This window comes from Saccostrea cucullata, unplaced genomic scaffold (assembly GCF_032062105.1).
Source record: "Saccostrea cucullata isolate Sc308-1 unplaced genomic scaffold, CSIRO_AGI_Scuc_v1 ctg902, whole genome shotgun sequence".
NCBI lineage: Eukaryota > Metazoa > Mollusca > Bivalvia > Ostreida > Ostreidae > Saccostrea > Saccostrea cuccullata.
The window spans coordinates 357981-381969 of NW_026931814.1; the positions used below are offsets into that span (position 1 = coordinate 357981).

The 23989-nt window shown below is 32.4% G+C and overlaps 1 protein-coding gene across 5 annotated transcripts; it reads right to left on the minus strand.

Annotated features, from left to right (window-relative positions):
- On the minus strand, positions 1-23980 carry LOC134233580 (engulfment and cell motility protein 1-like). 5 transcript variants are annotated; one of them, XM_062715556.1, is made up of 24 exons: positions 23719-23980; positions 22598-22638; positions 22324-22399; positions 22041-22091; positions 21138-21313; positions 20918-21017; positions 20647-20732; positions 20399-20470; positions 19820-19892; positions 19603-19653; positions 19241-19294; positions 11648-11770; positions 10841-10951; positions 9846-9953; positions 9612-9720; positions 9231-9367; positions 8821-8990; positions 8088-8203; positions 7882-7983; positions 7321-7400; positions 5049-5084; positions 3204-3233; positions 846-974; positions 1-218 (listed from the first exon to the last, which is right to left on the minus strand). In XM_062715556.1, exons 1-24 carry the CDS (start codon positions 23836-23838, stop codon positions 63-65), a joined length of 2307 nt encoding a protein of 768 aa, XP_062571540.1. In that variant the 5' UTR covers positions 23839-23980; the 3' UTR covers positions 1-62. The 5 variants fall into 5 exon arrangements, with proteins under 5 accessions (XP_062571540.1, XP_062571543.1, XP_062571541.1 ...); XM_062715559.1 differs by lacking the exon at positions 19241-19294; XM_062715557.1 differs by lacking the exons at positions 3204-3233; positions 5049-5084 and adding an exon at positions 4633-4686.
- Positions 23981-23989: the final 9 nt, after the last annotated feature.

Sequence of the window (23989 nt, forward strand, 5' to 3'; positions counted from 1 at the left end):
TCATCTTTTGAGAATGAGAGGGCATGATAACCATGGTGATGAACTGAACACAGTCTTGGTGCCTATAACTCTGGAAAGGCGAAATTGTAATTATCGGGCTCTGGGGGTATGGGGGGAGGTTCGTTTGGAATGGCTATCCCCTCAGCATCCAGCAGTCTAATACGTATCTCCATGTCTAACAACATGCTCAGGTCCTTCTTCATCTGAGGACTAGTCATCTGTCAAACATTGAAAAGAAAGCTGTTACCTGTTTACAATTGTCAGGGTATTAGGCATTATCATTAACTCAGAAACATATTACAGTATTAAAAGAATCAATGGCAACCTGCCCAGTGAACCTATATTAATCTATCAGTAGATAAATTTCAATTAAATGATTTTCATGACTTATTAAAGAAGGCCCCTGATCCCACCTACGGAATTTCCCGTGGTCTGTGTTTTATGCCCTCTTCACATATATATTTACATTTATTTGTATTGTTTATAGATTTTTTGAAATTGATCACTGTTTGATATCTTTACCTTTTACATTTACTTTCTCAGCAGATAAATGAAAATATTCTTCATAAAATAAAAGTCTGACAACTAATTCCAAATAGGTCTACCATTTTCAAAGTTAACTCTAAAAAAGATATTTATAGATATGAAATACATAGATAAATATATATTACAGGAATCTTGATATTATCATAAACCTTGTTCCTTTTTTCATCCCCTTCCCCCCTCTCTCACACCCACACTCACTGTATGGGTGCACATGAGAATGAGTACATCTCATCTTATAGCATAATTTAAACAGGAATATAACTGATACCAAGGTATTTATTTTAGACTGTGTTGTTTACCTCATGTCCTAGTAAGACATTGAGTCCATCAGTCCACATGTCAAATTCGACCTCGTCTTTGGCCACAAAGCAGATCATGTCAGTGGTCTCCGAATTGACCGTCTGGATAGCGAAACTTGTGGTGGTCATCTGTCAAGAAAGCAGATCAATGGTCAGACACAAGAATGGAAAAATAAAATGATGGCTGATTTAATTTTTGCTGAAAAGAAAATAACTGTCCACATGCAAAAGAAAAAAATAACACAAACAAAAAAGAAAGGGAAGGAAGAACACAAACTCAACACTATCAGTAAATTTAGACAGATTAACAATTCATTTTTTTCAACTAAATTTCACACTAGTATTAGCAGTTACATCTGTGTTTGCCTGAACATCAAAATCATTGAAATGTAAATCCTCTAATTAAAGAACTCTACAAAACTTCTTATTTTAGTTTACCAACACCTCTGATGAAAATGTAAATCTGATCCTTTGTATGATAACTTTAATCCATAAAAAGTATCCAAACACCTAACAATTTTAATTTGATAGAAATCAAAAGTCTCTGATGAGACTGGAGTTCTATAGACTTATTCTTATCATGATAGTGGAAGGCAAAAGTTGCACCAAACTTGCATACACTTTCAACTTAATTTAATTTATTATACATTTTAAGAATCATGCTAATACTATACATACATGTATCTAGTTCTGAAATTAAACCATACAAGGCTCTTGGGCCACAATGCTCACCTTAGTGATAACTTAACTTAAAGTTTAAGTTATCAATTGATCAATATATAAATTTGTCTATAGTGTTACAAAGTTCAATCAATTAGTTATATATACATGTATATATATTTTAATCTATTGAATAACATACACTAATTGAGAAATATTTCTGAAAATAAACTATATAGTTCAGGTATGTCTGGAAAATGATTTTTCAAGATAAAATTAGAATGACACGTAATGGGAGTGACCTCCCCTAATTTTTGTTCAAGATTTTTTATGTGTCAATTAACTTTAATTATTAAGAAGTAAATCATTAGTGTATCATATTGAATTAATGCACCACTTACATGATTAAGTCATTAATAATGACTTCATAGAAAAAGTCTGTCAGTGTTAAGTATATTAAAAGTAAAAAGTATAAGGGTTAATAAGTAAAAAGATTTATTAGACAAAGTGTTATAAAGATGACCAAAAAAAAAAACAACAACAAACAAACAAACAAAAACAAATAAACAAACAAATAGGAGAGTAAAAGGGTATATATCATCCAAATTGATTAAATAAAAAAATAACAATATTGAAAAGTAAATTTTAATAATAACAAGAGGCCCGTGAGCCACATGGCTCACCTGAGTAACTTTGGCCATGCTGTTCTTAACAGATCCCCTCTTTTAATACGGAATTGTGACCCTACCCTACCCCCAAGGGCCATGATTTGGACAATTTAGAATCTACATTACACCAGGATGCTTCCACACAAATTTCAGCTTTTCTGGCCCAGTGGTAGATTTTTCAAGATTTTTCCAATATATTTCAATGAAAAACATGAATTCTCTATTGTGGCCATATGCATGCCATACCCCAGTCATGATTTTGACAGTTTAAAATCTACATTACCCCAGGATGCTTCCATAAAAATTTCAGCTTTTCTGGCCCAATGGTTCTTCAGAAGAAGATTTTTAAAGATTTTCCTATACATTTCAATGTAAAACTTGGATTACCTATTGTGGTCCCGCCCTACACCTGAGGGTCATAATTTTTATAATTTAGAATCTACACTACTCCAGAATGCTTCCAAATGAGTTTCAGCTTTTCTGGCTAAATAGTTCTTAGGAAGATTTTTTTAATGACTCCACCCTACTTTTAGCTTTTCTTGATTATATCCCCATGGGACTTGGCCCTTTATTTTTACAATTTAAATCCCCTTCATCCAAGGATGCTTTGTACCACATTTGGTTAAAATTGGCCCAGTGGTTCTTGAGGTGAAGTTGAAAATTTGAAAAGTTTACAGACAGATGGACAGCTCCTTGAGGTGAAGTTGAAAATTTGAAAAGTTTACAGACAGACGGACAGCTAGACTGCTATTCAGACTGGCGACGGACAACTGGTGATCAGAAAAGCTCACTTGAGCTTTCAGCTCAGTTGAGCTAATAATTGTAATTTCTAGTACTTAAAAAAAACAACACTCGGGCCTTCAAGTTGGCTTCAACCAATGATCGACTGAAAATTGTGACGTCCCTACATAATGCTAAAATTAAAAGTAGGGAACATAATATGATGGATTTAGAAAAAGAATCATGCATAAAATTCTAAATGAGAATGATGTAAATCATTCTGTTCAGTCTAAGAACTCTGATTGCCTACTTTATCTGTGATTAAATTGTGTGTCAAATGCTGCAAAGGAAGACATATAGAAATTCACTAATACATGTAGCTTCAAAAATTTCTGTTGAAATTGGTGCTAAATATATAGTAATTTATGGCAATCACATAAATGTACAGTTAGCATTGTATGATTATTTTAAGGAAGATTAAAATTCTTATTAAAAATTCTTTTTCTATCACTGATACAGATTCACTTTTTTTCAGCTTTATTTAAAAAAAAAAAAGCATTGAGGCCTTGCATTCGATCTGCAGCCCTGCTATTGTACAGTGCATGCTTGATGTGGTCATACAGTGATTCATCTTGGTAAAAAACATTTCAGGAAATGTCAAACAATGTAAATTATTGTTAAATGCACAAATATTCTTAATGCAAAAAAAAAAAAAAAAAAATAAATAAAAAATAAAAATAAAATATACTTATTTTAAGCAATGGAGCAAATGCAGAAAATGTGTATTTTTATTTTGTCAAAGTTTCGTCATTTCTTTGCACATGAAATACATAGTGTACCAGGAAATATTCAACATTTCTCTTAAAATTAAAAAAAATATATATGTATGATATTGCTGAGGAATATATCAAAAAATTCCATTTTGATGTACTGTAAAAACTTTTGTTATAACTTTGTTAATGAATGTTATTCTACCCGGTATGTAATATTTGTATATACCCACTGTTAATATTTGTATATACCCACTGTCAATGAATTTCTTATTCCATGTAATATCTGTACATTTGTATACTTGATGCACTCAGAACAGTGTATACATATAATGCAGATGTCACAGATTTCTGACCATTATATTAATATGTAAAACATTTTCGAAATTTTTAATGTTTTAAATTTTGTAAGATTTGGAGTACATGTGTTTGCTGGTATAATCCTGCAATGAACATAACACCTAATTAGTGAATTCCAACAAGTCTTTATGAAATCAACCACCCATGCCATGTACATCTATCTATAATTCATTACTACATGTACATGATTAGAGGGGTTCCTTTAGAAGTATCTCTTGTTTGCCAAGTTAATTCGTATTTAAAGTATGAATATTATACTGTGTTTTACTTGACAAATTCGGTTTTACTTTGCATATCATAAAAAAATATATTTTTAAATCATCACAATGGTAATCTGATACCAATAAATCTGATACAATATTTATCAAATAATTGCTGTCCATTTGAAAAAAAATGGCCAAATTTTATGACAATCTGTTACGTTGATGATGCAAGCCAATTCATTATCTCTAAAACAGCCTAGATGTAAGCTAAAGTTTAGAAAATAACATTGGCATGAATGAGTTGTTATCTATAAAATGGCCATTACTGGAAGCAAGCAAGATTTATATTACTAGTGTATGTCAGACTAGCTTTAGTGGTCAGTAAGATATTCCCTGTTAAGGTTACCGAGGCATGGTCAGTTGTTTTCCAACCCGAAAACAAATGAGGGTGATGTTCTGTCTACATACAAAGAAATCAAAGGAAAATCAAGCTCAGAAAATCTCGAAATCAGTCTAATTCTCACCTCTAAAGACTATCAATATTGTAAAAAAAAAAATTAAAAAGTATTCCAAACATAACAGAATTTAGGAAGTTTTTTAGTTTTGTCAAGAAAATCAAAATGCACAATCACACTGAAGCTAAGCAATAAGCTGAAATGTAAAATCATTTCCCATTGCATTTCAAAACGAACTTTCAATCCAATCTGACTTAGCTGTACAATTCCCCAGTACATTCCAAAGTACTTTTAAAGACAAACTTCATTCAGTCAAACTCAATGTAGCACAAATTAAAGTTAAAGATGAAGATTAAACTTTATTTACCTTAAACTTATTCTTTGGTAAAGTCCCTGTTGCTGCCTTATAATTAATCACGACTGTTTTAATATTTCATGTCAATAGTTAATTGAACCTACCTGTACATATTCTTGGTTGTCCTACTAGCAAAATTTCAGGTGGCATCGATAAAATGTAATTGGAATATATCTTATAGGGATGACAAGTGTTCTCATAAACCAGTCTACACGTATGAACAAATATCTATATTTTAATATAATCTAGCAAGAGATATCAATTTCATAATTTAGTGAATCTGTGGAATGGTGAAAGCAAAAATGAGAGAACTTAACAATGTAGTCCTGTTGTTTTGGTTAATATCTGTGATGATGAAGAATCCAATTTTGATGTCAGGAATTTATCATAAGAAAATAATACCAAAAATGTACACTGCATGTGTATACAATGATAATTGATTGTACAATTTTAATCATATACATCATAAATTAGAAAATGTCCAAACTGTTACAGTTGTTAGAATTTAGTTATCTTTGCTAACCACAGAAAAATTTAAAAATAAAGAGGATTAGTATAAAATGAGAAAATAAAAAGGAAATACTTTATAATTGTATACACGCATCATGATGCATGTTTAGGAGATCAGTAATTACTTAAGAGATACATGAGCAATATTGCTTTGATATATTTCAAATTTAATTATGAAAAAAAATTAGGTGTCACATTTTAAAGAATTATTATAATCTAAAGAATACATAAAGAGCCAGAAACATTAAATTAGTATTTTTGCTCTTACTGATTTTTTTCTGCCTATTAAATATATATAAGTTTTATAACAAAATACTCTTGGTCCATAATTTGCCTGCTTTTGAGCCCTATATTTCTGCCTCCTCAATCTAGGTATATCCTATCAATTTCACAGACTTTTACCAGCATAGTATGCCACAGGAACATGTGCTTGTGGACAGGACACCCCCCCCCCCCCAATACAATATCAATCCCGGGGCTTATTGGATATTACTTCACAAATAATAATTATATTTATTACAAACACTTTAGATTTAGATTTCTAGCTTCACTTGTATTTTTTTTGTATTTCTTCATTCTGTCAACTTGGAGAAAGGAATAGTCGTATCTTTGAGCATTCTTCCCATGGCTGTTCTGAAGAATGTTCAATCAAATCTAGTTCTTTGGCTATGATTCCAAAAAAATTAATTGTTGTCAAAGATTTAGACAGAAAGGATACAAAATTTGATCAAAATGCTTATAAGATAACATAGAGAAATAGATTTGAAAGGTTTTGTTTCAGTCTGTTATACAATAAAGTTCTACTATTGTGTCCCGATAGGGCCATTTGCAAAAGTATAACAGCAAGTAATGAAAAACAGGCTAGTGCTAAGTAACAGTGCTTTGTCACTTCAAGCTAGCATGTTATTACTTAAAAAGTGTAACAATGTGGAGGGCGATATTAATATTGTGCTGGGGCATTCATCAAGTGCTGTTGCTCTAATGAAAATGCCTTATTGGGACACCATAACAAGGTCAAAATATATAGATATTGTTTAAAAATTAATTGATTATTTTTAAAAGATAATTTAATACCTATTCAGACTTGCTGTCATAAGCTAAGTTATGTGCATATAATTTTTTTTTTTGGAATACAGTTCATTCCACAGGCTAATGTTATCTGAGTATATACATTTTTTTCTTCATGCAAGCTAAACAGCTACCCTTTGTAAGCAGATCAGAAAAGGTGACCATCAGAGCTTTCTAAGAATCTATGTTACATGTGTTTTCAGCAAATAAGCTTACAAAAGCTAGAAAATGAAATTTACTTAGAACAAAGTGATATTATCCTGGTACAATAAAGTATATTTTTAAATATTTTTATCAATAAAACATTAATTGTGACTTTATAACTGTTACTCAGAAATCTTGAAAAACTTGTTAGATGATCTAAATATGTCTAGACAAGTTTATCTTAGTGTATAGATGGTGTCCTTTGACACTGAACAGAACTCAAGATCTTGTTTATGAACATGCTGATCGAATTATCTGCTCTTGATAATTTTATTTAAATCATTGAGATTGGTTTCAATATTATCTAAGACAATATATCTAGGAGCTGAAATAAGATCCCCATTTGAGGCTATATGTATTAAAAAAAACAAAAAAAACAACAACAATGTAACAAAAACTGAAATTAAAAGGAAAATGTGTATGACATGTGTTTAAAGACAAGAAGGATATATTCTAGATCCCTCATGCTCAGTATGAACTACTCGTCCCTATGTATACTTACAGTTTTAGCTTTATCTTTTTTATCTTTGATGTGAGGGCATTCTCTTCCTGTTACAAAGGATTTAATGTCACTCACAGGCACTGAAAAATATACATATACACCCTAAAAGATGCTGAAAAGATTTATTATTATGCAGTTATTCTATGCCTGATCAGTCAATAGCTCAGAATGATCAGACAATAAATAATTTTTTTCATCTAATTATTATTTTTTGTTTTTGAACTGATGAGATTTGGTCTCTGCAAGTCCAATAGTGTCAACTACTGACTGATGAAGAAGATATAAATATGTTCTAAGAAGATTTTAGAGGTAAAGATATCCTGGGTTCAAAAAAAAAAAATTAATTGCATGTTTATGATCTGTAAAACAGATCTAGAGAAGAAAAACTCAAAACAAAGAAACTTCAGAAATATGTATTCATTCATGTTCAAATTATATACAAATTTGAGTTGTGATTGTTAAATGTCAGTGGTATCTTGGGAGTTCATTTGATAATCATTTCTTATCAGCATGATCAGAGATGGAAAACTATACTGTGATCTTTACAATAAATGTACTCACATTTGTTGCTTAGTTGTTCTAAAGCTAGGTTATCATTCTCAGCACAATCTCCATAACAAAAGGCTTTCAAATTCGGGGAGAGTTTCCACTGCCAATACTTATCTATTATAAAACAGTATTTCAAATAAGAAAACTTAATCTCAGAGACAATATTCAAAACAATTTTTTGAGAGAAAACTCTGATTTTGATATTAAACTCTGATTACCCCTTGCCCGTCCTTTTGTGGTGTATTTCGAGAATTTGGTTCCCTCTATCAGGTAGTTCAGCCTCTGCTGGCGAATCAGTTCTTTCATTTCAGGTGTGATCATTTTCCTCAGCTCTCTATATAAAGAAAGGATTTCAAAAGAATTTGAATGACATTGCTTGACACAACTATTGAAATCTTTAACTTTAAAGTTCTTCTATATATAAATTTGTGTTTGATATGCCCAATAACCTTGGGTAGATGAAAGAATTCTTCAGATCAAAAGCAATCTTTGTAAGCATCATTTTATTCTTAGTACGAATGTCCAATACTTTTCCAACACAAAGACAAATTTGAAAATTTTCTTGCCAATGACCTTGAACTTACATGATCTTCAACAAGGACTAAAGGACATGATACAATGCAAGGTACAATTTATGATATATTTACCAAAAGATGTTCATGTTTCCATCTTTCTTCTACACAGCTGAACTTCAACAATCAATAAATACACTCTACACAACCTTTACCAGGTATCTAGTAGAAGTTAAATGAGAAATCCCACTCACACAATATCTGAGCAGCCTGTGCCAGATCAAGATACAAAATCCCACTTATACAATAGGAGCAGCCTGTGCCAGATCAAGATATGAAATCCCACTCACACAACACAGCCTGTGCCTGATATCACGATAAATCCCACTCACACAATAGGAACAGCCTGTGCCTGATCAAGATAAGAAATCCCACTTACACAATAGGAGCAGCCTGTGCCTGATCCTCTTCCTTGCTCTTCCTGTCACGTTCCCACAGTCGGATTATTTCTGCATAGGTCAGCTGATTCAGCCTCACTCTGAAGGCATCAAAGGTGGGCGGCTGAATCTGGAGAGCCCTGGTGATTTGTTCTCTTGCAACACCTAACACCTGTTACAATAGCAGAGCAGAAATAGGAAAATAAATACACTGCAATAGTTTTCATCACGTAAAACTAATACACGTAGTTACAGTTCCATTTTTTTGTTTTTCGCTTCCCTTTTTCCAAAATTTTTTAACTGCTCATCTTCAATTTAAATTAATAGCATGTGGCAATTAATTCATTAATTCCTTGTTTAAAACCTATTTTGACACTGTGACATCTGATTATTTGATCAGGGTAGACCAGACCTTAGGGAAATCTTCAGTGGAAGCCCTCATCTCTCTCCAGGTTTTATTGAGTAACTGGATACAAATACAGAAAAACTCCTCAAACGGCTTGTCATGGCTGAAGAACATTGGGTAGTAAGTAGACTCCTCATCCTGGGCTACAATCAAAACACACGGTGTAAATTACCCACACTGCTATACGTGTATATGACACACGGGTACTAGGATCTCAATTACTTTGATCTTTTTTACCACAAAGATTGTCTCTAGAAAATGCTTTTTCTGATTTATTAATACTCTTGTATAATTACCATACATAAAGGGACCTAAATTGATATAAATTAATTGACTACTTGAAAAGTTAGAATTACGTCATTAACTTTAGTAACCAACTGTACTTACGAGGTTCTCCTATTCTGAGAATTTCACAGAGGGTCTTGGTCAACATGATGCTTGCCTTTATGAAAGGGCAGTCATGTTCATCTGCCCTGGTACAGTTTTCTAGCACAACCTTCAAACGAAAAATAGCATATTATCTAAAATATCATTATACTACAAAAAATAACTTTAAAACAAGAAATGTGCATGTCAAAAAAATATCAGAGGGTGGGACTGTCTCCACTGATTTAGAATTACCTTGACACAGTTTTCCTGGTATTTGTTGGAGAAATAGCAAATGTTGTCCAGCGCTAGAATACCCGGAGGTGTGTTCAGTGCAAAATCAGTGGCAGGGTTTGTCTGATCCTGCAATAAAATGACAGCAGTGTTAACATGATATCACAACATTTGCCACTGTGAGTCTATTTTTCTTAGGTAATGCTGAATGAAAAAGAGTCTAGTTAAAACTCTATAACTTCCATAAGTCAATCATTTCATGACAATCCAGAGCAGTCTTTATTAAATAATCTTCACTAAACACTGTTTATAACAGATGCCCCATTGCCTTATAATAAATATGCCCTTGCTTTATAACAGGTGCCCCCTTGCTTTATATCAGGTGCCCCCTTGCTTTATAACAGATGTGCCCCCTTGCTTTATAACAGGTGCCCCCTTCCTTTATAACAGGTCCCCTCTTCCTTTATAACAGGTGCCCCCTTCCTTTATAACAGGTCCCCTCTTCCTTTATAACAGGTGCCCCATTGCTTTATAATAGGTGCCCCCTTGCTTTATAACAGGTGCCCCCTTGCTTTATAACAGGTGCCCCCTTGCTTTATAACAGGTGCCTCCTTGCTTTATAACAGGTGCCTCCTTGCTTTATAACAGGTGCCCTTTGCTTTATAACAGGTGCCTCCTTGCTTTATAACAGGTGCCCCCTTGCTTTATAACAGGTGCCCTTTGCTTTATAACAGGTGCCCTTTGCTTTATAACAGGTGCCCTTTGCTTTATAACAGGTGCCTCCTTGCTTTATAACAGGTGCCTCCTTGCTTTATAACAGGTGCCCTTTGCTTTATAACAGGTGCCTCCTTGCTTTATAACAGGTGCCCCCTTGCTTTATAACAGGTGCCCCCTTGCTTTATAACAGGTGCCCCCTTGCTTTATAACAGGTGCCCCCTTGCTTTATAACAGGTGCCCCCTTGCTTTATAACAGGTGCCCCCTTGCTTTATAACAGGTGCCCTTTGCTTTATACTACCTGGAAGCCGAGTTTTCTGTACAGTGTGGATCTACGATTTCCTGCTTGGTTTGTCTCACTGTCCACATCAAAACAAATCTTGGTCAGTGAGTCAATCTGTTTCTGAACATTCTATAAGGGGAAAAAAAGAAGACATCACAAAAACATAATTAAGAAATCTTATGAGGAAGGAAAGTTACATTATATACCAAGGAAAGCCCTATTAATTCTTCTAATGCTGGAATACTTTCATTGCATTTTAAAATATATTTTTTTTCATATTTTGATTGATATACAACACAGAGGAAACATGACTGCCATTTACAAGACATCAGATAAGTTAGTAGACTCCCCATAAATGGACAGGGAAATTAAGATAAATGACAAAGTTAAAATATTGCAGTGTGTGAATATGCTTATACATTGTGGTATGCATGTCTATACATACGTAAAACACAGTGTAGAACTAAACAATATGTTACATTTTTCTGATTTAATTGCACATATACTAATTAAGTTGATAATATCAGGTACCCCCATTTACCCTGTCCTCCGTTCCCACCCCAACCCCTAATCTCTTACTTTACTTCCAAAAGATGATAAAGGACCTCAAAATTATGACTGAATAATCAAGTGGAATATTGAATAAACTTAAAGATGGTTTCTCCATGAAGTAAATTCATCTCATCTATGAACTGTATGCTGACAAGTCTCACAGTAAACATTTATGAAATAGGTGTATGTGGTTTCTCCATTCTTTGATCAAGCCCATAAGTAGTTATGGACAGTTAACACAGGAGGACCTTACTATGCTTTATAAATACTAACCGGGTCATCAGGGTCAGCTGGGGTGTTCATTCTGGCCTCGTGCATGTTCAGCATCAAGGTCTGTAGACAGTACAACTGGTGACCCATCTCAGACCCAATACTGCGGGACCCATTCAGGACAGACTGAAAAAAAGATATGATCCTCAATAAGTACGATTCAGGACAGATTGAAAAGAGAAAATGATCAAGAACATATCTGAAAAAGTGTTACACAATCACAGTGTGCAAGCAATGCAACTCAGGTGAACTAACTACATTAAGGAAATTCATTTTTGGCAATTATATACTTTTTCCCAAAATATCTAAGCTATAAGTAAAAAAAAATTCTTATTAATATGAATCAACTTATTAACTTTAAGGTATATTTTTCAGAAATCTATGTATGTTTATCAAATAGTCTTCAGTTCATTTACAATATGGCATCAAACCTAATTGTTCTATTCTATTTCACAAAACACAATTTTACTCTAAGACATGAAATACATGCTAATTACTAGTAACAAATGATAAAAAAAGGTGAATTATACCCATAATTGCAGGCGGTCAAATCGTAATGAATCCATGATTAAAATGAAAAGTCTGAATCTTGCAGCCCCACAATCACTACACAATTACATGTTATTTACAATGGTTACACGTAAAGTGACATTTGAAGTCAATTATCGCATCACTAGCAACACTATTAAAATTCCCACCAGGCAATTGACATTTCCTCTAGGTAAATGTCTGCAAATGAGAGACAGACAATGGGTGATTTTTATTCTTCACACTAAGCGTGGAGTGGACAACCTATTCCTGCCTATAACCCTCTGACAGACATCACACTGGACAGAGCTCTGTAGATCTTATTGGCTATTTTCTAGCTGCTGCAGTTATTTCTTCCTGGTGGACTTGTATGTAAACAATTTAAGACAAATGGTGGTCTATCCCTACAGTTCCCCAGTCATTTAGCTAGCAGGGTGTTTATATTTTATGTTAAAACACTTCCTGTATGAACAACTGATCTAAACATTGTAAAAACTGATCTAAACGTTGTAAAAAAAACTATAAGCTTTTTCAAGGAATTGTCGTTTTTTAATCCTATAAGATATAGAACTTATTCTTCCCTTGTCACATGACTTTGCTTTCCTGTAGATTTTGTTGAATGAGACTCATTTTATGCCTTCATATATAATGTGATGTTTCGCCCTTCTTTGATCCTCAGCACCTCAGACTTTTATCATTCTATTATCAGATTTTTTTCACAGACAATCAGCAAAATATGTGAATCAAGCAGTTAGCACAACTATAAAATTACGTGTGTAAAATAAGTTCCCAAATCAAAACTATTAATGCTTTCATCTCTAATGTGGGAAATCTGTATTTAATAGAAAAAATTACATAATCTCCAAAAAAATTGAAAAATTATGATCTACATAAATCATAAAGATCTCTAGTGTTAAGCAAAAACACTTCACAAATGACATGCAGACTCTTACAATTTAACTGTATCATAGATATTATTTTCTTATTTTGTTGGCCAGGCCACATCTTTGACATGGTAAGTGAAAGTAAAGTGGTCATGTTACTTCACAATTACACACTCATCTTTAGTTTATGCAGGAACACAATAAATCTATAAACTTTGAATTTGCATGTAAAACTTGAAAGATGTAAATCAAGCCATTTTTTCCCCCATTTCTCATTTTTTTTTAAATATTCAAGTTTTTTCTTTTATTTAATCTCACAAGACACAAACTCTTATTAGGAACACTAAGTGACTTTTTGTTAGATAAGGAAATAATCTCAATAAAAACTTTTTTTCTGTAGATCATTTAAAAATCTTCAGATGCCTTGAGCCCTCGAGGAAGTGTAAACAAATATCTTCCTTATAGTTCAACACTCAAATCACCTTTACCTTTAGTTAATACTCTAAACAGAGAGGCAAAGAATGTTGTATTTCTAAACAGACTGAAAGACAATCTAGCTTAGGCAATACAGGACAAATGAAATTAACTTAATGCAATCTTACACTGTAGTACAACTGGACTTTTTTGTGCAAGGATCGAGGTGGTGTATTTTAGATCATTACAATATTGAAAACTTATTAAAAGCTGAAAAGAAGTACATGTGCAATGTATATTGTAACGTCCTTTAATTTTTAGACATAGAGTTTGATCATTCATAAAAATACATTTGACCATCCTTCCAACCTCTTCTTTCACATATATACATGTATGTTATATGTAAGAGTAAACTACTGTGCTGTCTATAAAAAAATTAAGATTCTTTTGCTTATATATTATCCACTTACTATAATGTACGAGAGATCAAAGATGTCTTATTTCGACTTTTATTGTCCCCCAGCTGATGAAAGTGGGGGACATTAATTTCGATCTGTTTGTTTGTCTGACTTTCTGAAACACTTTCGTTTCCACCTGATATCTCAAGTAGCCTTGAGCTTCTGCAATGAAATTTTACACAATAACTCTCTAGGGCCTAAGTGAGATCCTTATCGATTTTGAGGTCAAATACGGTCAAAGTCATAAATATAAAATTTCTGTTTCTAACTCTTTTGAGAATTAGCGTTTGAGCTTTTGCGATTACATTTTATACCACAACTCCCTATGGCCTAAGGACGACCCCTATTGATTTTCAGGTCAAAAGTCAAGATCATAAATTCAAAAACTGTGTCTGTTTTAACACTTCCACCCCATATCTCAAGAAGCATCTGAGCTTTTGTAATGATATTTTATACCACAACTCCCTATGGCCTGCGGAAGACCCACATTGATCTTTAGGTCAAAAGGTCAAAGATCAAGGTTGTTTATTCATTAATTCTCTCTCTGTGTGTAAAGCTTTTATTTCCGGGCAACATCTCAAGAAGCTGTTAAGTTTTTTCAATTAAATTTTAAACCATAATTCCCTATGCCCATCCCACCCTTCTAAGATTGCCCCATTCCCCTCAACCCCCCCCCCCCTTTTCAAGGTCAGCACATTCTCTTCTTGTTTCCCTTCAGCTGGAGACACAGATTCTCTGAATGAAACATATGGAGATACTGAACCGTATTTGAGATAAAAAGTCCATAAAACAATACAAAATAGGAGCAGAGCAAAAAAGGCCTTCCAAAACATCAGAAGTGCAGGATCAGGTGCCATGAAGGACTGAGCATCCCCTGCTGACTGGTCACACTGTGTGCTCTTTGTCATGATTGGGAAATAATGGAAAAGTCTGTCATCAATTCAGTGTCTAAATAACAGTCAAACATTTAGTATGATAATTAGCTTGTTGTTAACTAGTATTGGTTAACTTCTACATGCTCTAGGGTCTACTGTGGAATCATTAGATTTCGTGGAGTCTCAATTTTCGTGGAATTAGAAGGTAACCCACATTCATGAATAATATATTCTCCGTGAATTAATATTTGGATTTTATAAAAATTCTTTACTGCTTTTGTAGGTTAATTAGTGAATAGATGAAATGTCATCCCCTCAAACCCATAAAATTTTAGCAATCAATGAAAATTCCACAGTATATGAGTATATGATAGTACATTAACTTTCAATTTCAAATTAGGGTAAATGTATATTGAAGTTTGGGATACAAGATTCTGCCCAAAGGGCTATAATTCAAACTTGAAATCTGAATTATTTGGAGTAGTCTGCAAATTAAAACGGACAAAGTATAGATAAGCCTTTTTTCTAATAGAAGACTTTTAAAGGTTTAAATACTTTCTTCATTTCTTGGCAACTTTGTGCCCCATCCCAGTACAGAATTGAATACTTTTGCAAACAAATGTCATTTTGATGCTAGAATTCTGTGGCTCTGCAGTTCTTGAGAAAATGCTTTAGAAATACTTTACCCTTTTGAAATACTTTACCCACTACATAAATTTCATTGTAAAGCTACATGTATAATTACGCAAAAAGTTTCTAACCATTGTGACACAGACAGTAAAACATTGTAATGAGATAAACTGGCAAGTTATTGCATGGGAGTATGAAGTGGGGGTGGGGGGGGGGGAGAACTATTCATTACAGTTTGTAGAATTCTTTTGGTGAGAAAAATCTATTTGGGAAAGAAAAATTCTTTATGAAAAATAATGCATGTAAATAGCACAAGGAATTATAATATCTCATTCAATCTGAAATACTGTTGACTTTATTCTTCATCAGATGTTGTCACTTAAGATTTTACAGACATTAAATTGTAATCATATAATAAAAGACACCTGCTCCGTACTTTTGCAGCAAAGAAAAGAAGAATGTTTTCCAACATTTGCCTTATCCAATAATCTACCGGTAATGCAATCATGCCAATTTATAGAGTTTTCTGGTTGTAATCCACCCATTGTTTGAGGAACCTTCCAAGACTTTAGAATTTAAAATAATAACTGCTGTTTAAAAGAATGAACTCTCAACTTACATAGGCATGAACTGTCTCAGAAGACTTTGTTTACAATCAGCAACATATTTTACCAAAACATTGATATCATTGGACATAGAAATTAAAAAATTCTGATCAAACAAAATTAAAAACTACAATTCGTCTCAATTAAGAATAAATGAATTCAAATCATTTTATTGGGCATGTACATTTCACCAGTCCATTTCAATTAGTCTAGCTCTCTTTTGTCTTTTATTGACAATCATTTTACAGGCATAGACCATTGATTAATCTATGAATATATGCTAAGAAGACTGCATGACTTTTTGTTACAGTACTTTTTATTAAAATGCCCAATCCCCTCCCCCCTTCCCGATTTATGTCAAAAATACAGTACATGTACCTTTAATACTGTAGATTCCTAATTATATGCGAGGAATTAATTTCAGCGTAATTTCGCGAAAAGCGTCACTCGCGAAAAAATACTACTCGCTTTTATTTTTATGGTACTGAAATCTATGGAAATTCTGTTGGTCAATCGTCCATTCGCGAATTATAATTCTCGCGATTTGACGTTCAAGACCTGGTTCGCGATAAAAAGTACTCGCGAAAAATAAGGAATCTATAGTACCCAAAATCACTTTTTTTTCACGAGAACTTTATTTTTGTGAAAATTATGTCTCGCTAATAAAGAGTCAATGACAACCTTGTGAAGAATTGTTGCGAAAATTTAGTGATTGATAGTAATAAGAAATATAATGTATGTTGATGATCAGACTATAACTTTATGGTGCTATCACATCATTTGTCAATCCCCTTTTACACCATCACTTTATTAACATCACATCATACCACTAAATCATTATCTCATCAGCAACCCAAACCTTGATGATGCAATGAAGCTACAGTGAACTATATGAGCCCTATCTATATAATCCCCTCACATTTTATGCTTTTATGATGTCACAAACATTCTTTCCGTAATGATGTGTGAATTTTAGATGTTGGTAATACATAAATTGGATAAAATCGAGACTCCAACTTTAACATAAAGCTACATGACTTTGTCAAGTCCCTTTTGTCTCAGGGGTCATATAAACTTTTAAAATATATAGCTTGAAAAAGTGACTTGACTTCAAGCAACATGAATGAAAAATTTAAAGTGTTTCTTTTGTGGAGTTTGTTTCAAAATACAAAATACTTTAAAATGTAAAAGAAAGTTTTGGCATATAAAACTCGACTGCACTGTTAAGCAAGCAAAAAGTGCAAAATATAATTGACAGTAAAAGCAAAGGTTGTATCTTCATTGTTATCTGTTCTATGTCAATTGACATATTAAGGTATAATGACACTTTTATCCATACATGTAGCAAAAAACTCAAAACAACATTGAATTGGAAGCATGCAAAGACATGGAATATATATTCTGATTATTCTTTAAAGATTGTGTCCCAAAATCATTGGTCTATCAAAGTTCTCTTGTTGGGACTTATAAGACCATGATAACTTTTTTTTATTTTTATGTACATGCATATCATTGTCGGAACCTACTGGTTTTCTCTCTGTTACACTGCATTTAACCAGGTTGAATGCTGTGTAACAAAGAGAAAACTGGGGGTTCCGACATCGACATGCATATGTAAGGAGGGTAGATTAATTGTTGCAATATTTTTTTGCTTTAGCTAGGCCAGACAATAACTGATAGTTTTTTTTCTATGAAACTTTATACTTTCAAGAATTGAGAAACATTTTCATGGGTCATACTGCAAAGATTCTACTTTAAAATTTGCCAATCTTCACATTTTTGTGTCAGATTGTTTTGTTTTTTTTTCATTTAATTTTTTTCTATTTGAAATATATATATATCCAACACTATGCATAATAAAATTGGATATTGCTCTGACATGTGACCTTGATATTGTTTCCCACCCATAAGTGTCAGCAATATGGTAGTAATTACAAGGCTTTGTACCTCTGAAGTTGTACAGTTTGTTAAAAGCTCTAGGACAATGCCTTAATTTATATATATAGTCTTCAGCTTCTCCTAGGAAGTTCTCCAGAAAAAGGAGGTAAGAATGTTATATCTTAAGTTCATATTCATATTAACTGAACATTTGACAGATTTGCAGCTGAATTTAGATTTTGAATTTAGATATTTTATCAAAAGTGTTATTTACTCACATTTGACACATCAAAGCAGACTCTCCGACATCAGACACAGAGCTCTACTTAGTTTTTCAACTATGTCATGTGTATAGAATTTAAATCTACTTAGCATAATTTCAGAATATATATGTATGTGTTTAAAAAAATTCCACAGACAGACATGTTCAAAGCCTGTCCAGAAAATCTGTTTCATACAAAATCATAAAAATTTGTTAGCAATGAACACGCTTTTTTATTGCTAAACAATTTCAACTGCAGTGTTTTTCTATTTAGTTTCTTTTTTATTCCATGCAATGCTTGTACATGTTAAGTCTATATAATAATTTTTGGAAAAATATGTAATATTTTGGCTAAACTGACCATCTGTATGGGCAGATAAATTTTTTTGATTCATCATCGTAAATTTTGAAATCATGCAGATCTATCAAAATGATGTACCGGTAGCTAACAGATATTTTGTATACCATTAAGAAAGATGAATACTTGATGTCTTTTTAAGTAATTGTAAAAAAAAGTTTGTGACTTAAAATGAACAGTGTCACACAATTCACAGCACACAATGTAGAAATCAAATGGTGATACTGATATTTGAATGGCTGACATTTGGAGTTTTCTCCACAAAGTTGGGAATCCATCAGTTATGATTTATCTACTATCATCACAAGAATACATCGCTACTATTTAAATACTACACTGAACACAACACTGTGACAAAGGACAACTCCATGCAAACTCAGACAACACCAAATTCTACAAAAAGCACATCAGAACATATTGCTTCACATCAGAATGTTGTAACATGTGTGGTCTCTTCAAATTTAATTTTATTTAATTTACTAGCAGTATTCAAAAATAAAATTCAAGAAAAAAATTATTAATTTTGAATATGAAGTATTAATTTCTTGTCACTGAGATATAAAGTAAAACTAATACAAAATCAAAAATCTTATTTTTTAAAAATCACATGAATTTTGATAGATTTAAATGTAAGTAGATGAGTATAACTGTTAGAGTACAGGCACATTCTGATGTGATTTTTTGTTTTGGTTTCTAAGACCTGCCTGCTCTGCATTATTTGCAGCATTCCATTCTCTATTCCACACTTCAAGAGAAACCTAAACAAGATCATTCATAGAGAGAATATATACAAATGAAGAAAAGAATTTCATAGCCCATGAACAAGGTCATTAGCATTGATATTTGAAATGACATTCCAAACTTCAAGTGAAACTTGAATAAGCTCATTAATAGAAAGATTATATATGTGTTCAAACATGGGAAAAAAGTATTTCACAGTTAATGAACAAAGTCAACAGTATTACATGTATAAGTTATTGTAAAAAGATCATAATATGAAAAGGCATAGAGAGAGACTGCCACAGTTCTAGTTTATGGATATCTTTAAATTGAGTATGACACTTACTGTAACAATGATGTTCCTGAATGCCTTGTTATGAACACTGGTATTGATTTTCTATAAAGAAAAATTTCTTGTAAGATTACACTCTTTATCATCTAGTCCACTTATCTAAAAAAAATTCCATACATGAAATCAGCCAAGCGCAGAGCCTTTATTTTATGAAGATTGTGTTAAGGGGAACAACTCTTTCAATCATTAGTTTCAGAGTGTATATATATACCTTTTTCTTTTCTGGATTAGCTTTTAAAAATAAGGCATTTAAAAGGGCTAGAGCATTCTTCTGTAACTCTGGTCTACAAGAAAAAGAAATAAAAAAAAAAATTAAATTCATTGCAATAGTTCATGTAATTGCATTATAGGTATACTGGGTAAGATTAAATCATTTTACCTCCTCTAATAAGTTATCAGCAATATGTTTTCTGTGTTTGTAAAATAGAACGAAAAAAATCTCTTTTTTCCTTAATTACTTTTGATTACATTAACTTTATGCCCAGTAGATAAATATTTTCTTACTTACCCCCGGTAATTGAAAATAGAAATATATTTTCCAAAATTAATTCTAGCTTCTTGAGTATCACAAAAGAGTAGAAACTAATAAATCACAAGTTATGTTTATCTGCCTTAATGTCTACTGAAAGTTAAGTGGTAATCCTAATGCTTAACTTTTGTCTACCATAATTAACTAAGTGAAATGAAGTCTTTGCCTGCTCTAGTTTTGGACTTACTGCTGGAGATGTGACTATCTTAATTAACTGACTAAGCAGACTGAACTCTTTGCCCGCGCTAGTTTTGAACTTACTGCTGGAGATGAGGGTTTATTCTCTCTGGAGTCACTTGTGCCTCCACTTCTTTGTGCTTGTGTAAATTGGTACTGAAAAAAGATAGCCAGCAACTACATAATAAATGTTAATATGTGTCAACTAAATAATCAAATACAATGTACCATAATTTATTCTCCATTTGGTTTTGATATCAAAAAGTTGTGTCCATAAATACCAATATTCCCAAAGTGAATATATAATAACGTGAATCAGTTAAGACACTTACCTGTTCAGGATGACCGATTCTAAAATTTCTAAGGATGGCTGAATTATTTTAATTCCATGTTTCGGACTAGAAATGTAATCAGTGATCTGAAACAAAGAACAGATTATCTTCAAAAGCCACATTAAGTACAATATACTGCACATCAGACATGCAAGTTTGCACATCACAAGTGTACATGTTAAAATCGCTTTGCATTCAACATGAACAGGAACATGAATGATAAAAAAAAATAAATCATGAGCAGTTTGATAAAAGTTATAAACATAGTTACCTTCTTTGTGAACTCTGGTTCAATAGTATCCCATGATACAACATTGTGTTCCATCAGAGAAACAAATGACTTCAACAGCAAGGCCATAGGGTCTCCATGGCTGAAAATAAATCACAACTTATTTTAATATTTTTAACTTTCAAGGTTCATGAGAAGCATTTCTATATAGTTTTCAATTACGGCTAGGGTAAGAAGTTGGAGGAGGATGAATAAAGCTTACTATTTTGCTTCTCGTATGAACTGTTTGATCAGTTCATGTCCTTCGTTTGTAATGAACTCCATGGCAAATGTTATGTCTGAGGCCAGATTGCTCAACTTTTCCATGGCTGCCAATTTTTCCTCACCAGCACTTTTTCCATCTTTCAAGGTATCATAGATTTGTTTGGCCGTTCTAGCCTGTAAAAGAACATGTAGCACATGTATAAAATGATTAAAAACATAACCTCCGTCAATGGTTAATTTTTTTGGCGTTTTAAATACAGACAAATCTTGTTATCTCTAACTTTTAAGGATCCAAAATTAAACTCCATGATATCCAACAATTTGAGTTAACAGGAAATAACAAAAAACTTACAGAAAAATCGTTTGGGACTGCCAATTGACTTTTCACAGGTATTTGAGATATCCGTGTTTGAGATATTTAAGTTTAATTGTGTATAAAAAGATTCTATAATGCTATCTTATCAAATAGCTCCAATAAGCAAACTGATGATCAAAATCTCTTAGTCAGGGAACCAAGTAAATTTATTTACATTTTTTTTTTTGCTTTAGCAAAGAGTTATACTGAGGCCTGTTCAACAGAGCTAGTGCTTGTGAACACTTCTGTTGGAGGTATATGAAATTTTGGCGAGTGCTTGCAAGTGAAATGTTTGCTCTGTTGAACAGGACTCTGCTTTGACAGTTACCTCTTCAATTTTAGACTGTTTATCACAGAGCCATTAAGGTTTCATACACATTTTGTGCAATATTAATTATCAGCAATATCCAGTGATAGAAACTGATGAATTTACAAATCAAAGTCTCAAATCAAAGTCTTAAAATGACAGTAAATAAATATATTTTAAAAATTAATTTATATATATGCATGTATATTAAAAAATGTTATTTTAATTAGTAGACTTACTGGAGAAGAAGTCAAGACCAATACATCACCATTGCTGATATCCAAACGGTTCTGTAAAAGATCAAATACATTCATATTTTAACCATTCTTTAAAAAATTATTTAAGGTTTACATACACACGAAAAAACACAGTCTATATACATGTACTGCAATCAAAAGCAGATCAAATGTAAAAATCCATCAATAAAACAATTTTGTTTTTTCCAGGTAAAATACCTTTTTTTTCAATTTACAGTTCCTTAACTGCAAATAAACATGCATTGATGTAAAACACAATTCTCACCCTTTCTGTAATGTATATATTTAGCTGACGCTTGTCAAATTGTATGGCATATTCTTCTGGTTGAGTTATTCCCCATCTACCAAAAAAAAAAAAATTAATAAATAAATATGAAATATTGTAATTTCCTGTTAATTAAATCATGAAAGTTTTGACTTCTTAAAAAGCAGTACAAAATTTCTAAACAATAGTCTTTTAGAGAAGGTGCAACTTTTTACACAATGGACAATGATAAAATGAAGCTTTTTATATAAATATTACATAGAACTGTTCTTACTTTTCACAAATATCCTGGATGATGCCAGCCAATGGACGATTCTGTCGGGAATAGAGTACAGATTAATTAATATTAATTTCATTGGTACATGTATTTCATACATAATATTTGAATACTTGATTCAGTATAACATTGACTTAAGAGATAATGTAGTTCAAAATGAAAATTAAAGATAATTGAATTATGATATAATACTATACAATAAATGAAATACACACTGGTAAACATATAAATCCCTAGAACTTTGATGTAAAGGGTAATATCCAATGTGTGAAAAACAATCTTCATTTTACTATTTCCTCATACCTGCCTCCTATATGCATGCAAAAATCACTCTTCTCCTTAGGAGACTTTGTATGCAATTTTCTTAAATCTTGGGCTTCATGTTTCATTAAGGACCAAGTTAACAAACTGCCAGTGATAGTCTGACAATGATTGAAGGTTGATTGTGTAATTATTTACTCTTTACATGTAACAACTGCTTCCATTGAAGGAACTGGTCATTGACACAGAAAAAAAATAACTCTTGGGCTGACAGACACAAAATTGGTCTACCAATGTCAAAATTGGTCAAGTCAACAGCCAAAGAACAACTGACTGTCACCCAAAGAATCTTAGTTTTGCCTCAAAAACTATTTTCAATAATCTGACGAAATAAGAAGTAATCATAGTTATACACTTCTCAGTTCTAAATGCACATACAGTGGTGTACAGTTATCCAAACAGGGAAAAATACACTTTTTGCTTAATAATATTAAAAAACTACAATGTCAAAACCATCCTTGGGATGCTTTTTCTTTTCTTTTCTTTTTTGATAATGTCACAGTGTGTGACTGAGTAATCAAATACCTTTCAATATTTTTTTTTTATTTCTCACATAAATATATATGTATATTTTTGGGTGAAAAACTGCATGTAAATAAGCTGAATTGAATGTCAAAATAAAGCTTCATAAGCAGCTCATTCAAGCTCTATAGCATAAGTCAAAAGATTGTGCTGGTCCTGGTTTGACTGGTTTTGGTTTTGTACAAGTAAATTTAATTTCCTGAAGCCAAAGGCTTTCTAACATTTTCTTACAGTAATTTGTCATAAATTAACAAATATCTGAGCATCGCATTAACCTGATCGAGTTCTAAGAACAAAGCCTGCTGTCCTGGTTTGGTGATGGCCACTTTCTTTATGTTATCCAGCTGGTTTTTCGAAGATATTCGGACATTAAGTCCAGGAACTTTCTCCGACATTTTGGCACGTAACAGTAGGTGACTTCAAATAAACACTAACTTGGAAGACAATACAAAACTAAATCAAAGTTTGAACACATTTCAGCTTCCTTCTTTCACACTTCCCTGTTTAGGAAGTCATCCTTGTTTTTATTCCGATCCCGATGTTATT

Excerpts from the sequence above, each read along its gene's own strand:
- LOC134233580 (XM_062715556.1), bottom strand. The coding sequence starts at position 23,838 with ATGTCGGAGAAAGTTCCTGGACTTAATGTCCGAATATCTTCGAAAAAC. Across the intron at positions 20,733-20,917 it reads AACCAGAGTTCACAAAGAAG|ATCACTGATTACATTTCTAG; the intron begins GTAACTATGTTT and ends TCTTTGTTTCAG. Across the intron at positions 9,954-10,840 it reads ACAGAAAACTCGGCTTCCAG|GATCAGACAAACCCTGCCAC; the intron begins GTAGTATAAAGC and ends ATTTTATTGCAG.